Source organism: Nesoenas mayeri, assembly GCF_963082525.1.
Source record: "Nesoenas mayeri genome assembly, chromosome: 5".
NCBI lineage: Eukaryota > Metazoa > Chordata > Aves > Columbiformes > Columbidae > Nesoenas > Nesoenas mayeri.
This window is the reverse complement of record NC_137548.1, coordinates 41170074-41188396: the sequence shown is the minus strand read 5'-3', so window position 1 is coordinate 41188396 and position 18323 is coordinate 41170074. Positions and strand designations below refer to the sequence as shown.

The following is an 18323-nucleotide window of genomic DNA, read 5'->3' as shown; positions in this document are numbered from 1 at the left end:
TTCCCAAAACACCTTTCTGGCATCGAGTCCCAAAAAGCATACCATCTCCCTGAATTAATTATATGTTTAATTACAGACGGTGACTTCAGCCTATATAGCAGTGGCTGCTAAAGAAATGCCTGCTAAGAGGGCTTCCCAAGCTCTTTTCTGTGTAGCAAATGCCAGGAGAGAGCAGTTCTTACCCTTTGAGACCGTGCCTGTGCCTACCTGTGGGGTGGAGATGTTTTCTATCACTTCTTTCTCCCTGTCTCTCTCATCCACCTGGGAGACCACAACACTCTGGCTCCAGGTATTAAAAGTAGTAGTGTGTGGCTGCATGGTCTCCTTTTGTCTAATTTAATTGCGAAAAGCCAAGTCAAAGGGTGATAAGGAGTGTTTCTTACGGATAGATAGGCTGCCACAAGTGAGGATCATTCCAAGCACCACAATCACAGCCACCACAGCGAGGAGGAGTGGGAGAGGCAGATGTCCCTCTGGGATAGGACCCTGGGGCACTGGAAAAAGAAAAACATAGATAATCAGAAAACAACCAGAGGTGCTGTAAAGCATCCCTCTGCATGTTGCTCCTATTTCAGAAAACAATACAGAGATCACAGCCAAACCACCTTATAAAAATTACTGCAAATCCCTCTACAGCCCTGGCGGTTGAAAAAATACCTAAGTAATTTAAAAAAAAAAAGAAAAGTAAAAATAGAAAACTAACTGCTAAAGCACAGATTTCTTATCCATTCTTCAGATTTTTATTAATGGGTAACATCACTACTCATCAATTGAAACTCTCTGCAGCCTTGATGCTTTGTAGTTCCAAAAGACTGTGTCAGGAAATTACAGTGAATACCAGGCATCAGCTGGGGGAAACTGTTGTGGAGGGAAGTAATTTATGGCTTAAATAACTCAGTGGTAACTGGTATGTTACACCAGACGGGTATTTACACTTAAATATATGATACACTGTGCCCATTCAGGAAATTTACACTGTGTCTCTTTACAGATATTTACCTTTTACCTAATCCAAACCTGAACGTTGGAGGCAGTGACAGAGATGCAGCTCAGCATGTAGGAAAGTACATCAGGAATTTTCAGTCCTATGTTTGACTGACATTTCTCATAACACTGTGTTCACTGGAGCCACTAGTTGTAACGTGGGGCACTGACCATCAAAAAAACCAGGAGGAGAGATGATACAAAGAATGCAGACTTTATCCAACCAGGGTAAAACCACACATCTTACCAGTGCAGGTGACATTGTCATTGGCTAGCACAGCCCCCATTTCACATTGGCAGACCGGCAGGTTCGTGTCAGGGTCCCGCTTACAGTTGTCCGAGTGGCAGTGGCTGCAGTTAAGATAGATCTGAACCTCCACCTCACCGTGACTTTCCATGGCTGAACAAGGAATCAGACACAACAGGTGGCCTTACTTCAGCTTTTCCCATCTTGTTCCCATAAGGGAAAAATCAAACCAAACACCAAACAAACCAACAAGCACCTACAACTTCTTCTCTGCAGGAGAGCAAATAACGCAACATGGTGTGGACACACATCAGAAACCTGATGAGGGCCAGGAGGGAAGAATGTATTGGGTGCCTCAGGCAAACAGAGACGTCTTGAAGTTAATTAACCTGGAAATGTCTGGGACTGAGGATGTGTAGTTGAACTTGATGACTGGTGTCTCTCCTGGCTTAGAGATTGACAGGAAAAAGGTCCCAGAGCACTACAGTTGTATTTAAACAGATAATCAGAGCCAAAGGTCTGGCCTGCAGAGTGAAATATGTCTGAATTAAATGCATAAAAAGCAAAGACAGGAGGAGAGGGATCAGAAAAGAGGAAGTAGAGAGGAAGAAGGAAAAAGGAGGACAAGAAGAACTAAGAGGAAAAGGTAGTATATTATACCTGCCAGGGGATGCAAGAAGATCTCTCCGATGGGGTTCACAAAAGAGATGCCATCCTGTCCACCAGCTGTGATATCATCACTATCAGAGGCATGTCCCCCTGGGGAAAGAAGAGTATGGCAGCTGATTAGTGCTATATGCTGCAAAAATGTGATGCCTCTGAAGGGCTGCATTCGTTCCTGGCTCTTTTCACCTGCAGTCACTCTGCAACCTTCCAGTGATATATTAATATGTAAAATGTCCTTGATAGATAAATGTTCACTTGACACAGCCAGGCCAGTACCCACACTAGTGAAGTGACTTATTCCACTGTAGGTTTCTCAGTTCAGCAAGGTGAAAATGTATTTGCACTAAACAGAAAAAAAGACATGGAACATTTTCCCTGGGCAAATTGGGGATGAACAAAGGGGTGATTCAGCACACTTTCCAAATACTTAATCATGTAGGAACACTTCTATAACCTTGATTTCCCAAATTAAAACAAGATGGTGAAGAGTAGATCAGGTTTCACACCGTTCAGTGTGAAGTATCTGTGAATCACCTTCTGCAGCAGACACCTCTGCGCTGAGAGCTCTAGCCCTTAACTGCAGCTGCTCTGAAGTGCATAAAATTAGACAGCGTGACTATCCTTCCAGCAGACCTACCTCTGTAGCCTCCGCCTCCGCCACCAGAAGTACAAGCTCCTCCTCCCCCACCAAAGCCACCAGATGTGTCCCACTGGAGCTTGGCTAGTGCTTGGGGACAAGCTTGACCCCCTTCTCCACCTTCCAGAAGTGACTTCCCAGCCTGAGGAAGGAGAGTCTCATCTTGCCAGCCACCACCTCCACCTTCACAGTCACAGAGTGAGAGAACAAAACAAGAACAGGTGAGTGAAGGACAAGCAGAAGAAAAGAGACAGAGACTGGCCCTTATTAATTTCTTCTTTATGAATAAGATAATATACAGACAAGCTCCTTCTTGCCACAGATGATAACAAAGTGGAAATCTAATGCACATCCTGTGGTATGTGATGTGTAACTAGCAGCTTAGCACCAATTCCTAGTTGCATTAGGGAATTAAGGAGCCCACCACTCCCCTTTGGGATAACTGGTTAGGACTTTCAGCCATGTGAGATGGTGAGTTCCCAGGGAAATAAAAATAAACTTGATTTCCTCATGTCAATCTAGTGGCTCCTCTCTAAGGCTATTACAGCAGGAGATGGAGAGCACTAGATTTTTTTTGTTTCTTAGGAGTGGATTCTAGGCAGAGCCGTGACATGATTATAAATAAGCTTCTATTTCTGGTATAATTCCCATAATAAAATTCTTGTTGTTAGGGCTTCAGTGGAATAAGAAGGGAAAAGTCTTCACTTGAACGGCCATTGTTACAGTGTGGAGGAGTGGGCTCCACCCCCAAACATCATTTTCACTGAGTCATTTCATAAAGAGAGGAGCCCTCCTATGGAACAGCCTCTACGGAGCACTTATCATCTCTCCTATGCATTCTCTTTTATCTGGTGACACACGAGAAGACATCTTTTATAGACTACCAGCATATTTCTAACAACTACTGCCACAGAAAAATTTCAAAAGATCAAAAAGAAGCCCCTCACTTTGTGCCTACAAGACAACATGTGCATTTAGCCATTTGGTTCAGACCTAGTGTCTCACCTGCTGCCCCAGTCCTGCCACTGACTCCAGGTACTGCAGTGCTGTTCTCAAATTGCTCCAGGGGTACGTCATCCAGGGAGCTGTCCTGAGCCTTCAGGTAGGATTTTCCTCCTCCTCCTGCTGCGATGAGCAAAGGTTCGAAAATCCCATCCTTCTGCTGGAAAACCCCCCATTAAACATCAGAAAAACTTCACATCCCTTGGATATGTCAACTCATAAAGTCATCAAAAAGCATGAAAAAATCCCAACGCAGAGTGGCCCGAGGCCAGGGCAATGCTACTGATTGTTTCCTAACTGCACTACAAAAATGTTTCACATGGTGTTTCTGTGTACAAAAATAACTGTTTAACTGAACACTAGGGTTTTGGGTTTGGTTTTTATTGGTAGGACTGCTGCCAGCATTAAAGTGGCATCTTGGTGTGATGCCCAGGCCTGAGCTATCAAGAACTGAGGACCCAGTTCAGCTAGCTTAGCGACAGTGACAAGTACGGTTAAGAATATGAAAAGAGATAAAGAATTGAAATTAAAAATACAAAAAGACAAAGAGAGGCAGGAGAGGTAGACTACTTTTTCATCACCTTGTTTTAAGAACAGAGTATCATTTGCCATGATTGACAGTGAAAGCTAGTTGTTCGGCTGGACACTGCTCAGGCAGGATGCAAAGGGGAAATACTTACTCTAAAGATGTAGGTTGCTCCTCCTCCACCCCCACCTCCTCCAGCCCAGTCCTTCAGGTCCTTTTTTTTTTTGTAATCTTCTTCAATAAGAGAAGACTCCCCTAAGCAGATATTCTGGGTTTCAGGATTGCTCTGAAAGCAGACACACAGAGATATCAGCAAAGTCCAACTATTGAGAGTTTCTGTGTATCTCAATATAATAATATTTCATTGTTTGTGATGTATATCAGACATACAAAGACCAGGATATGTTATCTGTGTGGAAAATGAACTCTTCTACAAGGACCAACAGCTGAGGGATGTATTAGTCTTTTACCTCTGATTTGCAAACTTGGTGTGAAAATACAAATGCTCACAGAAAAAAAACGCAAAGCAATACAGCAATAACTCACTATTCATATAATATAATATTTTGCATATTTAGAACTTCTTATACCCACAAACATTAGAATGTGTTGAATTATGGACTAATTCTCAGAACTTCCTTACTGCTGTATTCATGAACTATTTCTCAAGGCCATAAAAGCATAAAGCAGACAGAGATGATGCACATAGTTAAGAGTGAACTACTGACACATCTTGGAAGAGAAATCTGGAGTCTCAGCTCCCTATTCCTGCTAAATGCTAGAGAACATTGAAAAGGCTGAAAAAGCAAAGATTATTTGGCTATCTTAGGGTTTTTTTTGCTGTTCTTTTGTTTGTTTGTTGTTTTGTTTGGTTTGATTGGTTTTTTGTTGGGTTTTGTTTTTGTTGTGGTGACACTGAGTTCCATGAGTTTCAATGACTTTGTAAATCTGCTCAGCTTCACTCAGATGATGAAGTCTGAATGATTTCAGAAATTGCTATGTTGTCTCAGTGCAGGTGAAATCCCTGCTTGTGTGGGTCATGTCACACATCTAGGCCAGAAGTCTGGTGCCAGTTTTACTGTGTCCTCTCATTCAAAGATGAGGACAAAAGATGGCAATGTAGAAGATGGCCAGGAAAAAGCAACTGGGCTAAATCTAAGGAGAGAGAATGAAGGTTTGGAACTGCAGAATTTCTTCAGGGAAAGGAAAACAAACATTAGTTACCCAACATATAGATTTGGCAGGATTTCCAAAGCCAAAGGAAGTCGGGCTTTGGAAGTGGGAAAAATGAATGGCAACCTTTTCCAATAGACTCTGCCAAAGGGAGCTAGTTAGTGCTGGATTATACTTTGCAATTTGGAGAACAAGCCATGAAATGAGAGGGAATAATGGACAGCTTTGCAGATTATGGCCTAAGCCTGGAGAGTGCACTTGAGAGGGAACTGAAGATACACAAATGTGTGTTTTATTTAGATAGATACAATTCTTGTACCATCTAAAGTGAAAAAGGCTGCTTTGAGAATCTGTTGCAGTATCTGGATGAGGCATCATATGCTCTGGGCAAAGTAAAGGGTAACTTTGAGTGCCTACAGCAACAGTGTACGCATCCCAAAACTCAGCAGTCTATCTGTGGGGAAAAGACAAAACAGTTTCATTCCTGGGCACGAGCTGACAGGTCACATTTCTGGAAAGAGGCAACATCAAAGAATTCATGATGAAAAGAGGCAACTTTTAAGCCTAAGTGATAAAAGGACTTTCAAATCATTGGGTCTAGCATCAGAGGACACATATATAAGCATTCACATCATCCGTTTCTGTTTCTCATCATGGTTTTTTTTTGTCTTTACAAATACCTAATACAGGGGCCACCGAAGTTAGTGGGAATATTCCCACTGGTTTTGATAGGCTTTAGATTCAAGGCCTCAGTCTCTAAGCTTAGAGAGTACACAACACAGTGCAGCCACAACACTGCTGGATGCCCCCATAAATAATAGTAAATCATCTGAAATCCTGGCAGACAGAAAGAAACCTAAGCTGTGGAAAAGTAAGAAAGGGAGCACACAACTCTTGCCTACTAGCTCCCTGCTTAAAATAAGCAGAAGAAAGCTGATGAACAACTTAGTTCAAACACCAGGAGCTTAAAGCAAAGTTCCTGTGGGCTTCATATTTGTTTGTGCATTTTGGGATTGTTTTTCTTTTCAGCGTTCTTTACATTTGTTTTGAGATTCTTTCTAACTTGGTTTATTGGTTCTTCTCAGTCTCCTGACTGGATTGTATTGCTGAATTCTGTGATTTTTATCTTTCATCATCAAACTTCAAGCCACCCACTGCATCATAAGTGCAAAGTTTTTGCCCACATGTGCTTGTGCAACCCTCACCCCAGGGCAGGCGTCCTCCCCTTGCTGCCCCACTAAGATGTATAGCAGCTCATCTTTCTCCAGCTGGAAGGTGGCCGAGATGAAGACCCCGTGGGACCTCTTATTGTGGTTTTTGGCTCCCTTTCCCCCGGCTGCTCCATAGGCAGAAATCCTGGAAGAAAAAGGAAGTAGTTAAAGAGACGAATCTCACACTTGTCATCTCCAAAGCAACTCTATCTGCAAGCTCTCCCCAGACTGCACCTCCAAACAGTCATTGCTTCAGAGCAGGCTCCCCTGCTGCCACATTTCATGGCTATTCGTTCTCTGAGACTCATGTAGCTGAGGCTGCTCAAGAGGATAGAGCAATTATAAACTAGAGCACTGGAGACAGAGACTTCAGGAACAAATAGCATCAGTTGATATAGCCAAATCTAGAAGACCAAGGCTTCAGGACTGAAATGATGACAGCACTTCCACTTGACCACATGCCCACAGTCACTCCTGTTCTGATTTCTCCTAAGTCACCGCTCCACCCTTCCATGCTTTGCAGTAGCTCACAGACACAAATCCTTATAGCCAGGGCTCCTATTTCTCTCTTACTTCACTGCCCCATCCACCCACTCAGCACAGACGCTCCTACACTTACTCTTGTGGAGGCTTCAGAAACAAAAAGTAGCTAAATGTGGCTGCCTCACCAGTGATACCCACCGGTATCGGTTTGTGGCTGGTACTCTCCAGACTTGCACTCCTCGGAGCCTGCCCTCTTTCTCCACTGTCACCGACACGTTGCTGTTCTTATAGGCACTGTCGCACTGAGCTTGAGTTGGCCCATGTGGACCACTGGCACCACAGGTTGTGAACCACCAGAGAACAATAGATGTGTCTTCTGTGACCAAAACAGCAAGAGTTGGGGCAGATGTGAGTTTTTTCTTTATTTCTCAGACATGTACAATAACTCACAGAACTAGGTAACCAAAGGGAAAGTATGACTGAAACAAATTGTTCCTGTTGATATGTTTCTTTATTGATCTCCCAATAATGAAATTCACATTATTGTTACTCACAAAGAATGTTAATGATTTTTATATAAAAACTAGGTGATCATGAGAAAGACCGTGTTCCAGCAGCATATGCTATCTACAGGTCTTTAAAACTCAATGTGTCTATTTGATCACATGCTTATGGATTATAATCCTACAAAAAATGCTTAAACTTGCATTTACAATGTTGAGAACTTGAAAGCAAGCACATGATAAGTTAAATTTATCTATTCAACTTTAATGCAGCTCTCTCATAATGCAACCCACTAAGACACCACTCTTCATTATATTATCACAGAGTACTTATATTATCCCAAATTTATACTAGTCATAGCACAACTAATGCTCTGTATATAGTCACTGTTTGCTTTTTACCCCTCTCACCTTATTTCTTGCACACTACTTAATAACTTATGGACTGTAGATTAACGCATCATTTGGGGGTGGGGGAGGGCTTCTGAGGGAGTTTATCCAAGTGTCTCAAAGACATTATCAAATTTCTCTTCTCAATGTCAGTATGAAGCAAGGAGATATTATTCAACTATCCAGATGGGAAATGAAGTATATATGTAGAAATAAAGGCTGAAAACATCTGCCATTACAACTAGTGGCCATCTGTAAAAGGTTTTGAAAGTTTTAAGTGACTTGTCTCAGGCTTGTGCAAGAACCCTGTGCCAGTAGCAACAGTCAGGAGGGCAACCTCTGCTACTTTCAGTAGGGTCCCTTTTTGTCCAAGCAAACATTTTCCTGGCTCTCATTAAGCATTATTCTTTTGTTCCTACAGCAGTGCAGCAGATGACCATCTCCTCCATTTCACAACATTTGTCCAAGAGCCAGACATATCTATCCTGTCCAGTGAATGAGATGGGGCCTGAGAACTATGCAAAAATATACGTAAAAACTGTACAAGGCAGTGCATGCAAAAGGGCCAGGGGCAGAAGTAGAACTAAGAGCTGAATGATTAAAACAGCAGTAAAAATCACAAACTTAAAAAAAAAATAATTATATAATCTTGTTTAAAGGAAAAGGCAAGTAAAACCATCCCCAACAGACACCATCCTTCAAACACGCAGATTAATCATGGGGATAAGAGTGCTGGCTAACTACATTAGCTCCAGCTCTGGAGCCCTCAGTACAGGAAAGACATGGACCCATTGGAGAGGGGCCAGAGGAGGCCACAAAAATGATCAGAGGGCTGGAACAGCTCTGCTGTGAGGACAGACTGAGAGTAGGGCTTGTTCAGCCTGGAAAAGAGAAGGGTCCAGGGAGACCTTATTGTGACCTTTCAGTACTTAAAAGAGGCCTGTAAGAAAGATGGGGACAGACTTTTCAGCAGGGTCTGTTGTGTTAGGACAAGGGGTAATGGTTTTAAACCGAAAGAGGGGAGATTCAGGCTAGACATGAGGAAGAAATTTTTTACAATGAGGGTGGTAAAACACCAGAATAGGTTGCCCAGAGAGGTGGTAGATGCCCCGTCCCTAGAAACATTCAAGGTCAGGCTGGACGGGGCTCTGAGCAACCTGATCCAGTTGAAGATGTCCCTGCTTATTGCAGGGGGGTTGGACTAGATGACCTTTGAAGGTCCCTTCCAACCCAAACTATTCTATGATTCTATGATTACAGAAATCTCTGCCCCTTGAGCTAACAGAGGAACCGACAGCAGGACAGATTGTCTCACTTCAGCTGGACACAGTTTTCAGCAGGTAGTGCAGTCATGCACAGGTATTTGTGCACAGCAAAGCAGCCTCAAGCACAACCTCCTCTCCTCAGGCCCTCTAGGCAGCTCTTCTCACCCACACAGTTGCCATCTGTCCCTCAGAGTGGCATTCTCTACTGCTATCAGTAAACTGGTCCCTAGTATCCCCTGCTCTTCTAGTTCTTAATCCAGTTTTTCTCCTCAATGGATTTCCAGATCTTCATTTACTTCCGCTCCCTGGACCTTCATCTTTACACCCCTAATCTCCACCTGTTATGTTCAGCTTCACCACTCACCAAGTCCCAGTAAAACTGTCTATCCCCAGCTTCCTGTAGCGGTCTACATCTTTCTCTCCTGGGCCAGATGTTGTGCATTCTGAATTTGACTCAGGAAGCTTCTGCTTTTACTTAAAGCTTCTTTACTTAGAGATTTTGCTTTTCTTTAAAGAAGTTCTGCTCTTTAAGCACCCGTGAGGGGCTCCAACAAACTGCTGCCCTGTCGCCAGAGACTACCTGACATGGTTTCCACATTTTTGGGACAGTTTATATTTAATTGTGCTGTTGCTATAGGGCAGGCAGATCACATACAAAGGATGGGAAGGGAGACACCTCTTATCGTCAAGAAGTAGGTTTTCAGTACAGAAAGATCTACCTGGGAGGGAGGGCTCTTCCAGGGGGTTCAGAAGATGCTCATCCAGGATACTAATCTCCCGTGGGTATTGGCTCTTCCCACCAAAATGATTTGGTTGTCTTCCTGTAGTAGTTTGTAGAATGGACGAGAGAGGTGGGAGGATGGTAGAAAAGAGAGATGTAAAATGTAAAGATCACATGAATGAAGCAAGTACAACAATTTTGTTAAAATAAGTAAATAATACTTTCATCATAAAAGGTGTTATAAAAATCATAATTTTTTATTATTCTTTTAGCCCTGTCTCTTGGGTTAGCTACTTGCATCTGTGCTGAAGTCAGTGGGATTTCACGTGAACACAAACTCCCTGTGTGATCCCATGCAGGCTCACCAGCAGGATAAGCTCCTTGGCCAGCAAATTGCACTGAGACTTTGGGGGAAGCATAGTGTGTGAGAACAGGTACTAGGTATTGATGCTCTGCTGGTGAAAGGGGTAGGTGACAATTCTGGACAGCTAAATGAATGGAGGTGTAAAGGAAAGTGAAAGCAAAAATTGTTATCTTTGGTTCTGAATGGTGTCATGGTAGGTAAACCAGCCTAATTGCTACCCTCTCAGCAATCAATTTTAAGCACCTCCAACCTTTCTTAGAGAATAAAATACTAAACAAAATTACAAGTCTCAGTAATACACACAGTTAAGAAACTACAGTATACCCTTGACACAAGCTGTAAATCTTTGGACAAACATTTTTGGAAAACACACAGCAAACACTACATTTCTGACCAGCAGAACAGGCTTTTAAAAATTAGGCTCTCTTTCTCAGAGAGGAGGAATTTCAAAGCAATTGCTGATCTAAAGCATCTGAATGCATCAAGAACACCACACATAACCAAAGCTGCCTTACAACAGGAGAAAGTAATAACTGATCCCTTGCCTTATAATCTGCAAGCATCCTGTTTCAATAGTTAAATTACCCATTTTTATGCAGATCTTTGATTGGAAAATATCTGTAAGAAAAAGGAGAGTCTTCTTTCCATTTAAGAGCCCTCTGTTAATTTAATACTGAACATTTTTCATCAGTTGAAAAACATTACGAATATTTCAATTTGTTCCAGTTGTGCGAATCTAACAGCTGTTTGATGCTCCATTCAAAAGAGGCACACTCAGTTCCAGCTGGACAATTATCTCTGCCATGAAGCCACTGCTCTAAATAGCCATAATTAGCACCCTTGTTAGCTGTGTCATAAAGGCCAAATAACTAATTGAAGCATGGAGACCTTGCTGAGCTTTTACTCCTGAGAATATTCCCCCAGGCCTGACTGAAAGCACATTGATGCATGGAAGTAAAAGGGAGCTTTGTCCTGACACATTTTGGTCATGCTGAGACAGAGAACTTCAATGGATGGAGTTCTCAAGCCAGAAAAAAAATGAAATTAACCTCAAACAAATGATCTGGATCAAAGACAAGAAGGAAAACCAAATGAAAAAGACAATGTATGGCCAGAAGAGATGCTTGATCTCCCAAGGCCTGCACTGAATTACGAATCCCAAAGGTCGCAACAGTTTAAGATACTTAGAGATGTACAAGAAGTCTAGGTATGTTTGCCAGAGCCAATGAACGTAAATCAGTCTCTGCAACAGAATCTGTGTGCCTGCATGGATTTTTTTGCAGCATTCCAATGGAGTGTCCTAAGGCAATCTTGTTTCTAAACAAACAATCTTTCCTCCTTCTTGAAACAGTCTCAAAACTTTACACACCAGAAGAAAGCTTCTGTTTCCTTCATGTTCAGCAGCAGATAAGCTGCAAGACAAGATGAACATCACCCTGTCCACATGTGCCATTAACTCTTAGAAGGCTGATATTTCATGTGCCGTCAGACATGAATTTGTAAGGTGGCGTTTTCTACAAATATAATGTAGCCCAGGGATCCAGGGGCTGGTGCTCCTGCCTGTTTTAGCTTCCATTTCCTCCTCTGACAGCCAGCATGTTGACTGTAAGTGGATTGAATGGAACAAGACCTAATTCACCTTAAGGTGTACCTATATCAGAACCATATGAAGAGCACAGAAGTCCTTTCTCCAAGATGTAGCTAATTCTGTTGATTTCCACACTGAAAAGGGACAGAGGCAAGTGTAAAAGAGATACAGGGTATCTCCTGTAGGAAAAGAGCTAAAGTAACTCACTCCTACTTATCTGTCTCTGGGACTGTAATAAAAAAAAATATACAGTGGGCCTGGAGTCAGGATTTCATCAGCGTAAGGTGCCACACAGGATCCTCAAAGTATGCATGGTCTCAGAGATCCCACCTTACTGATGCAGGTTGGAGTATTCCTGGAAGCCTCTCCAGATCATCCTGGAGCAGGACAGAGAATGAGGAAGCTGCACCAGCTTCCCCCTTCCCCATCCCTTTGGTTGATCTATTGCATTTCTAGTCAACACCTTCTTAAATCAGTGAAATGAGGCAGTAATGAGACCTGAACCACACCCCACTGTCCATCTCAATGAATGAGACTTGCGGGTCAACAGAACTAGAATTTGCTGGGTAGGGGACTCCAAAGTCAAGAACTAGAGGTATGCTATAAAAAAGCTCTCTTTGGACAGTTTTGCCATTTATAAAAAAGTATTCTGGGAGATTGTAAATGATGCACAGACCGAAAGGTAATCCCTAGTAGAGTGCACTTTGATAGATCACAGATCTGTGATCTTAATTGGAACAATATAATGCTAGAAGCACCAAAAGGTAATAGTAAAAGCACTGAGGAGCACAACATTCAGCATTCTATATGTCGTGCCAGGCCATGTTTCCATATTTAGACACTCAAAATTCAGGCCTCTTCCTATGAAAGTTCACTAAAATGATAAAACATCTTTATGCCTTTCCCTTAAAAGTTCTCACAACAAACAAGACCCATGTCATCTGCTTTGTAATCCCGACTTACAATGTGATTCAATGAACCAGAATGTGGTTTCATCTCACCTTTTTCACAGGGAAAACATCTGTCACTGCCCAGGAGCTGCCATCCAAACAATGGCTGGTTTGGTTTTCGTGCTTATTGATGCCCCTGAGCTGCCCTCACTACCCACTTGTTTTCCTCATAAATCTTATTGATTCTTTCCTCTCGATTTTGAGATATATGGAAAACCTCACCTTCTTTCCCAGTCTGCATACAGACAAGCAGTGCTTTCAGAGTCTGCACTGGATTTTGTAGAGCATTTGAACTACAGGGTTGAAACAGATGGAGAAAATAATATTTACATACTAGCAAGCAGCAAATCCTTCCTTCCTGCCATACATCCTTCCTGCTGCCCTCATGCAAAGAATTCACTGCTTGGATCTTAATTGGCTCCATCTCTGACATCTGAAACCTCTCCTTGTCAGGGAAAAATAATTTCATTACTGAAAACACAGCAGAGCTCTTGGGCTTCTCTGCAACATAACTGAATTAAAGTCATGAGAAGACAAATGCAAGGGGGTTGATTTCAGAGGTGAGAAAATGTCAGTTTGCGAAGAGGATTCAAGGAACAGTGGCAAGTGTAAGGCTTCCGAGAAACATGTTTCCTTCACAATGTCTGTCTTGTGCATGAGTCACACATCTCAGATGGGGTAGGTGGCAGCTGCTCCTGGACATCAGTGCAATTTATACTGAGTCACTCAGGCAGTCTAATAGACAAGTTCTGATAATATTGCTGCAGTGGCAACTAGACCCCTCCTATTTGCTGGAGGATACGTCCCCATACCAGAGCCAGCAAAATGTCTGTGGGTAAACTGAAGGCTGTATTTGCTCTCAGGAGGGCAGTAAACTCCAGCAGGTGGGCACACATCAGCTGGCACAAGAGCATCAGGAATCACTCAAAACAAAGTGTTAACATGGAGGTCTCAAAGGGTTTGGGAGACAGGGGTGTTATGGAGCTGGAGTAAGCAAACTACATTACCATCAAGGAACCTTCCTCTTAATTTCAAATGAAAATGTGCATGCTCAGCATTTTATAGAAGCATGGTTTCAGTGCCCACAGAACAAAGAGATGGAGAACAGGAGACTTATTCAGAGAAAGGTGAGAAGGGAAAAGGGTTTTTGTTGATGAAGAACTTTTAACACATCTGTTTTGACAGAAGCCTTCTCACGTTATGTTAGGCTACAGCTAGTCTCTGCAGGGACGTGTTATTACTTTAAATGCTGGCATACTGGGGGTGATGACATATGAAAGGTAGCACAGGACCACTGATGTACATTTTGGCTGCAACAGAAGCCACAATTCAAGTGCGGCATATTCTCCAGTTCCTTTACAACAGAGCATATAGGTCTTTTCTCCAGGATCAAAAAGAAGGTAGTTTCTAATGTTCGCAAGTGGTCCAAGTATCCAACCTCCTTCCACTTCTTTGCTTCAGAAGGTAACACTGGTTGCATTTTTCAGTGGAATACATTATGGTCAGCCGCATTTGCAGTAATAAAGCAAAGGAAAGCACATCTGTTGTATATCTGGCAGTGACAGCTGATGTACCTCCTTGAAGGGCAAAACAAACTTGTTGCAATAATCTAAGCTCTGCTGTCAGAGAGCAACTTAATTCCTCCATTTTCTTCCTTTCCTCCACTAAAATACGGTGACTTTCCCCTTTGATTTCAGCAAATTCCCTTCAGCTATCAATTGCCAGGGTGCATAGGTCAGCGGGGACTGCTGAAGAACAATGTGATGTAATCCTTCCACTTAGGAGCTAAGGAATAAGGCTAGTGTTTCTTGCCAAGACACACAGCAACAGATCTCAACTATGTGATACAGTATATCCCAGATCAGAGAAAAAAAGAGCATGAGGAGACTCTGACACACAATAAAATTGCCTCTACTTCCAGTCTTCAGTAGGTCTGAGATAAAATGGCATTGTGCTGCAAAAGCTAATATAAATGATCCATGTGCACTCTGTGGGAGGAACAGAGTATGTGTGTCCTAAATTTGTGGAATGCCGATTACACTGCTCAAATTCCTTAAGGGATTCTACGACATTTGTGGCTCACCGTCAGTGAAGCAGTCCAGTCCAAACGTAATATTGTCGACAGCAATGTCAGCGTGGGAATTCCAGCCCCAGGTTGCCAGGAGTTGCAGTTGAAACCTTTGCAATAAGACAGAAGTTTTAGAGAAGACAGACAAAGGGGCAGAGGGAAAACAAAACAAAACAAAACCACCCTAAAAATAGAATGTTCCCTTATCATCGCATCATGATCATCACTATTTAGAATATTTCCTCCAGACAAGCCCTCCTCGGCAGCCAAAAGGGCTTGCTAGAAATCTTATCCACACATCAACAGTTAGTAAAGACCAATCAACATTCATAAAATGCCAGATTTCACAGGGAAACAAGAATGAGACCCCTACTTGCCCTACTATCTGCACACATATGTAGAAAAACAAGTTACTGTCCCTTACTAATAGTTATACACAAACATCCTTATTCAACTGTTATAAACAGTCAGGGAATTAGACATGTAAAAAAGGGGAGGGAAAAGAGAATGTCCTTCTTTCCATTCCCAAAGAGACAGCCAGAATAAAAACTGAACAGAACAACAATATCCAAATAGACAGGAAACAGGCCTGAAACTCAGTCAATGTAACATAACGAGGTGACATGAGTTCACTTCAGCTGAAGGTCAGAACATGTTAAATTTCAGCCATAACTCCCTGAAGTGTTTGCTTTCTGGGCTGTCTCATCTTTTTCCACCATGACCAGGTGTTTAGTTACTTATCTGGGAGGTCTGTCATATCCCACGTGTATTGCCATGTTCTGAATTCACAAACAGGAAAGAAAATGGTCTGAAGGATCTCCTTCTAATGGACAGCACTGAATTGTTTTTCATTAAATTTCAGAAATAAACAGGTGCCTGATGTCCAGTCCGTTATTAAACGCATATGGAGAGGATCCCTACTGCTGTCACAGGTGAAGCTCAACGATGATTTATGAGAGATCAAGCACTAACTTGCCTAACACATTAATCATTCAGTCTAGGAACACACTTGTCCCAGATTAGTGGCAATAAGGCATGTGTGCATATTCCACCCACCAACCAAATGTTGATCTATATCCAGAGTTAATAAGATGTTGCATAGCTGCATCAAAATCTTTAGGGATAAGCTGCTTTTACTCCACTCAAGAATGACCCCTTGTGCTAAATGAAAGCATTCACACCTCCAGAATCTGAGCACTCTGGGAATAAGTGTTGGTGGAGCAAATGCAAATCAAGGGTCTCTTGAATAACCACTCTCTTAGCTGTGGGGTCAGCAGGGGAATTTGCCATTAAATCTCTTTCCTACAAAAACCTGCCTCTCTATTAGTAGGTTTAGCAACACTTTCGCATTTTCAGTCCTTGTACATAAGTCCACTGACACAAGACAGTAACTCCCCCAGCCATTTGATAGAAGAGAAAGTCACAGAACCCTGAGCCCAGGACTAGGGCCCTTCCAGGACCCACAGCCATAGATACAGCAACAGAGCCTACCCCTTACTTAAAGCACCTACATGGTAGGGTACCCTTGGCCAGGTCAACCTGCTGCGTCTGGTCCATGGAGTCAGAGCAGGAGAGAGTCCATGGTGCTGTGTCACTAGGTAGATTTCTGCTCCAGATGTGTACAAGTGGGAGCCTGGGGAATGACATCCCCCACCCCCTCTCAGTGCATGAGACTAGACATCTCATAAGCTCTGGGCTCTGCATGTCTCCCCTTCCTCATAACTTGAGAAAACAGGAGGAATTTGCCTTTTGAACTCTGTGCTCTGTTAGCCAGAGGGGTTTCCAGTGTTCCTGTTCATTCAGCTCGTTTTGCTGAGTCCAGCATATTATACTCTTCAGCTCCATGATGTCTGGTCTTCTGCCTGTCTGATTTTCTTCTGATAGCAGCCTTTTTCCCTATGTCTGTGAACCCAGTGAGTGAATTTGCCAGCTGATCATCAGAAGCAGTTTTCCAAGTAGCTAGATGCCCAACTGGGAGGGTGATCAGCAAACTGTGTAGTTTGTCTTCCTTCTCTCCTAACAAATAAATTCACTGGAGGAAGCTGCTGCTAAAAACTACTTATATATCCCCTCCAAGGTCTCCTCTTTCTATCTGCTAAGGCTTCTCTCCTTCTGGCCCCATCAAACTGTTCATGTCCTGCTACAGCAACTATTTGTGTTGCAATTCATGTTTCCCCTTTCTCCTTGTGTGATCTGTACCCTCCCACCCACTTTGCTGCTGGCTATCATCCCTTTGAGGAACCAGGATAAAATACAGCCCTTTCATACAGCAAGAGAAGGACATGAGTTTGCTGAAGATTCAGGATACAGGAAAAAGACATGCCAGCCCAAACTCTGGACTAAAAAAAACCCTAAGAGCAGCATTGCTGGAGTTTTCATTACCAATGAAAGCTACCAGCACCCACAAATATACAGAAAAATAATTCATGGAGATTTATACTAAGCTGTGCTAGGATTGTACAGCCATGTTCATTGTATACCTCCGCTTACAACTGTTTGCAACTTCACCAACCTTAGACTAACTTAGGCTGAACTTATCTATTTTGGTATGACTTGCCTAGTAGTTCAAATGTTTTGCCAGTGCTGAGCACGAGGCAATGCAGGGATTTATCATTCTGGACATGCTTGAAACTGCTGACATCTTTTTAAGTTCTCTGTGCTAGCCAGTACTGGAAGTGGGATCTGAACTTTGCAAGGAAGCGTCACATGGCAGGGATGAGCTTTTTTCCATGTGAAAAAGAATCTATTCAAATTTTAGTAAAATGTCCTTGAAGATTTAAAATCCCTGACACTTGATGCTTGGTAGATTTTTTTTTTTAAATCCTGCAATCTCTCCTTCCCTGTATATCTTCAAGTCTGGGGTTAAATCATACTATCCATGGCCATGCTGTTATGAGATGTGTTGGGTCCTGCTTCAGCTATGTGAAGTGAGAACTGCCCTTCCAAATTAATGAATACACTTTTTCTTCCCCAACCCTTCTTTCTTTTGCTGATCCTGGCCAAATGTAGAAAAAAACTGCCTACATGGAATACAGAGCGAACAAGGTGGCCTCAAGTTGCACCAGGGGAGGTTTAGATTGGATATTAGGAAAAATTGCTTCATCGAAAGGTTGTCAGGCATTGGAACAGGCTGCCCAGGGAAATGGTGGAGTCACCATCCCTGCAGGTGTTTAAAAGACATAGAGATGAGGTTCTTAGGGACATGGTTCAGTGTCAGAGTTAGGTTAATGGCTGGACTCTCTGATCTTGAGGGTGCCTTCCAACTAAAACAATTCTGTGATTCTAAGGTGGCATATCAGAGAGGCTGGGGAGATCCCTGGTAAAGATCCCAGGGGAGCTTGGACTTGGTGTGCCGGGAGGTTTGGATCCGAGATCTATGGACAGAGAAAAATAGCCAGTCAAACAAGAAGACTGGGAATAAATCTTTACTGTAGGTCTGGGAGAAGCTCAGGGAGGGTAGTTATGACTGGAAGCATGAGACAGATACAATGGGTTCATAAATGGAAGCCTAAAAGAGAAGAGAGACTAAGTATATGAAAACAAGG

General features: G+C 42.7%; 1 protein-coding gene across 1 annotated transcript in view; it reads right to left on the bottom strand.

Annotated features, from left to right (window-relative positions):
- Nucleotides 1–18323, bottom strand: part of LTK (leukocyte receptor tyrosine kinase) — a gene marked incomplete at both ends in the record, with an annotated part of 94721 nt that overhangs the window by 13310 nt on the left and 63088 nt on the right. Inside the window, 10 exons of the mRNA XM_080345261.1 lie at nt 384–494; nt 1232–1384; nt 1892–1990; nt 2535–2717; nt 3540–3696; nt 4217–4348; nt 6441–6591; nt 7128–7305; nt 9807–9908; nt 14794–14888. Of these exons, the coding sequence (XP_080201387.1) occupies nt 384–494; nt 1232–1384; nt 1892–1990; nt 2535–2717; nt 3540–3696; nt 4217–4348; nt 6441–6591; nt 7128–7305; nt 9807–9908; nt 14794–14888 (1361 nt within the window). The remainder of the gene's footprint in view (nt 1–383; nt 495–1231; nt 1385–1891; nt 1991–2534; nt 2718–3539; nt 3697–4216; nt 4349–6440; nt 6592–7127; nt 7306–9806; nt 9909–14793; nt 14889–18323) is intronic.